General features: G+C 57.2%; 1 protein-coding gene across 1 annotated transcript in view; it reads right to left on the bottom strand.

Annotated features, from left to right (window-relative positions):
* The window catches only part of LOC104524159 (receptor-type tyrosine-protein phosphatase V-like), a gene marked incomplete at both ends in the record, with an annotated part of 21,079 nt that extends 18,459 nt beyond the window's left edge, over nt 1–2,620 (bottom strand). The window contains 4 exon segments of the mRNA XM_029084716.1: nt 31–300; nt 800–1,069; nt 1,519–1,791; nt 2,360–2,620. Of these exon segments, the coding sequence (XP_028940549.1) occupies nt 31–300; nt 800–1,069; nt 1,519–1,791; nt 2,360–2,620 (1,074 nt within the window).
* Between the last annotated feature and the right edge of the window lie 73 nt (nt 2,621–2,693).

Below are 2,693 nucleotides of genomic sequence, written 5' to 3'. Positions count from 1 at the left end.
GGGATGGGTGCAGAGGAGCTGCATTCCTACCAGTGTAGCCGATGGCAGTCTGAGAGGAGGTGCGGTGAGGCCCAGCCTGAGAAATGATCTCCACGCGGTATCGGGACCCTGGCACTAGCCCCTCCAGGTCAAGCTGGCTGACTCCACGGGGGATGGACACATTCCTGATGATGGACAGGGACTCAGCCACCGAGAGTTGTACCAAGTGGTCTCTGCCACCACCTGACTCCACCCAGCTCACATGCAGCTCCTGAGGTCTCCGCCCAGGTTGTACACTCACATTAGCCAGAGACAGTGGATCTAGGGGGAAACACAGCATGGACATCCATGAGAGGGTGGAGGAAAGCAACTGGAGAAGCCAGGACACAGCGTGCACCCTTGCACAAGGCTAAAGGAGAAGTGGTGGCAGCTGACTGCCAGCTCTCCTGTTATCCTGGGGAACATACAAGTTGTCATGCATGCCCCGAAGGCACTGCTAGTGGGCAGGTGCTGTGCTGAGAAGAGAGCATTCAGCTCCCCAGTGGGCTGCCCTGCTCCATGGACTTGAGATCATGAGTGGTCTAGGCAGAAAGTTCAGCTTGACTGGGGAAAATCTGAGCTGGGGATAAGGGTCTTTCGGGCCCAGAAGCCAACACACAGCACCTAACCCATGACACGTGCTCCGATTCCCAGGAGCGGAGAGCATGCACGTCTTACTGGAGCCCTCCCCCTGCCCAGACACATCCATGTCACTGCCCGTCTTGCAGGTAGTGCCAGGATGACCTGTCCCTGCAGGAGGCTGGGGACACTTCTCACTCACATGTCCACTCGGTGGCAAAGTGTGAAGAGGATCTGTATGGGCCAGCAAGGACGGTCACCTTCAGGAAGTACTGAATGCCAGGGGAAAGCCCCAGGAATGTGAAGTTGTGGGTGTTGGGCCCCACTGAGATGTTCCTCTGTGCTGGATGGCTCTTGCTGTAGAGCTGGAGGTGGAACTGGTCCACATCACCAGCAGTTGTGTCCCAGAAGGCAGAGAGTCCCAGCGGGCGTCGGGTGTTGGTCAGGGTCACACCAGCTGGAGCCAGGGGGTCTGAGAGAGAAGAGACATCCCAGCAGTCAGAGGCAGTCATGGTGGAGCTGCCATGGTGTGGAGTCGGGGGCTGCACGTGCTTGTCCTGGGCACCCTCCACTGCCTGTCCCTGGTGGGCTCAGCCCTGGCATATCAAACCCCAGAACAGCCTGAGCTTCTGCCCTGCAACAAACATGGGAGCAGGTCCCCAGCTTTCCTGCTGGGTGACATCTGGAAAGCTTTTCTGTTCAGTGATGGATTTCTCCTGCACTGAAGACCTTTTTACTTCCAGCCTGGCTGAATGTGGCTCTGGTTGTCTTTGTCTGTCTGTGCATCCTGGCCCATGGTTCCCCCACCTCCCCATACATGGTCCACACTCTGCCTTGCTTCCATGCCATGAGCTTTCTGCTCTCCTTGGCAGGCCATGGTTGCAGTTTGCAGTAAGGCTGTGGTAGGGGTATCACACTCACACGTCCAGTCTGTGGCTGATTGTGCAGGGGATCTGTATGGTCCAGCCATAGCAGCCAACTCCAGTGTATACTGTCGCCCGGGGACCAGGTCCTCAAAGGTGACATTTGTCCAGTCATTCCCCACAGTCATGTTCCTGACCTGCTCCTGGGACTTGGTTTCCCAGAGAATGCCTGTGTAGCCAGTGCAGCCCGTGGTAGCTGCTCTCCAGGAGGCTTGCAGAGAGGTGCTGTGACCCTGATTCCTGAGGGTCAGCTGCTTGGGGGGCAAAGGATCTAGGAAAGGAAAGGTCTAGAGTCACAACTGCACCTGGACTGGGGTCACCTAGCAAAAGTGCAACCCCAAATGTGCTGGGGCTGGAGGCCCTTCTGTGGGAAAATTCATGTCCAGGTGCTCTGTTCACCCACAGGGTCTGAGCAGGCTGCCGTCACACTGCTGACACCCACACACCAGTTTGGCAGGGACTAGGCCAGCACAGAGTTCAAACCATCAAGGTAAGTGGACTGCTGTGGTGCTGGAGGAGGTGCTCAGTGGGATGGTCTGGAGCAGGGTGGTGGAAAGGCAGACGCAGCATGAGCAGTGCCACAGCCACAGGAGGGTGGACTCAGGGAGGAGGAGGAGGGGACTGATCTCTGCTGACCCTTGTGCTGGGCGACTGGGATATAGATCAGGGTCAGACACCTTCAGCAGCACCTCTGCTTTCCTCCTGAGCCTCTTGCCCCTTTACTGCATGAAGCTGCAGAAGACCTGTGCTATCATATCCCCTGAGGCATGACATTGTGGGGAAGGGCAAGATGCAGTGGGAACCCCGGGGCTGGCTGTGGTGAGGGTTGTAGCACTCACATGTCCAGTTGGCGATGCGTCGTGGTGAGGATGTGTAAGGGCCAGCCACGGTGCTGACCCCAAAGATGTAGAGGGTCCCAGGGCGGAGGCCCTGGTAGGTGAAGTTGGTGACATCTCTGAGCAATGAGCTGTTTTTCATGGGGTGCTCCATGGGGCTGAGGGCCAGCAGGTAGCCCTCTCCCATTGCCTCCTCCCAGCTGGCTGTTAGGCTGTAGGGACTGCCCTGGCTGGACAGATTCACACCAGATGGTTCTAGTGGCTCTGCAAGGGACAAGGATGGGATCCTGAATGTCACTGCATCAGGCAGTCATAGAATCATAGAATCATAGAATCA

Source organism: Antrostomus carolinensis, unplaced genomic scaffold (genome assembly GCF_000700745.2).
Source record: "Antrostomus carolinensis isolate BGI_N321 unplaced genomic scaffold, ASM70074v2 scaffold44310, whole genome shotgun sequence".
NCBI lineage: Eukaryota > Metazoa > Chordata > Aves > Caprimulgiformes > Caprimulgidae > Antrostomus > Antrostomus carolinensis.
This window is presented reverse-complemented; position numbering and strand designations above follow the sequence as displayed.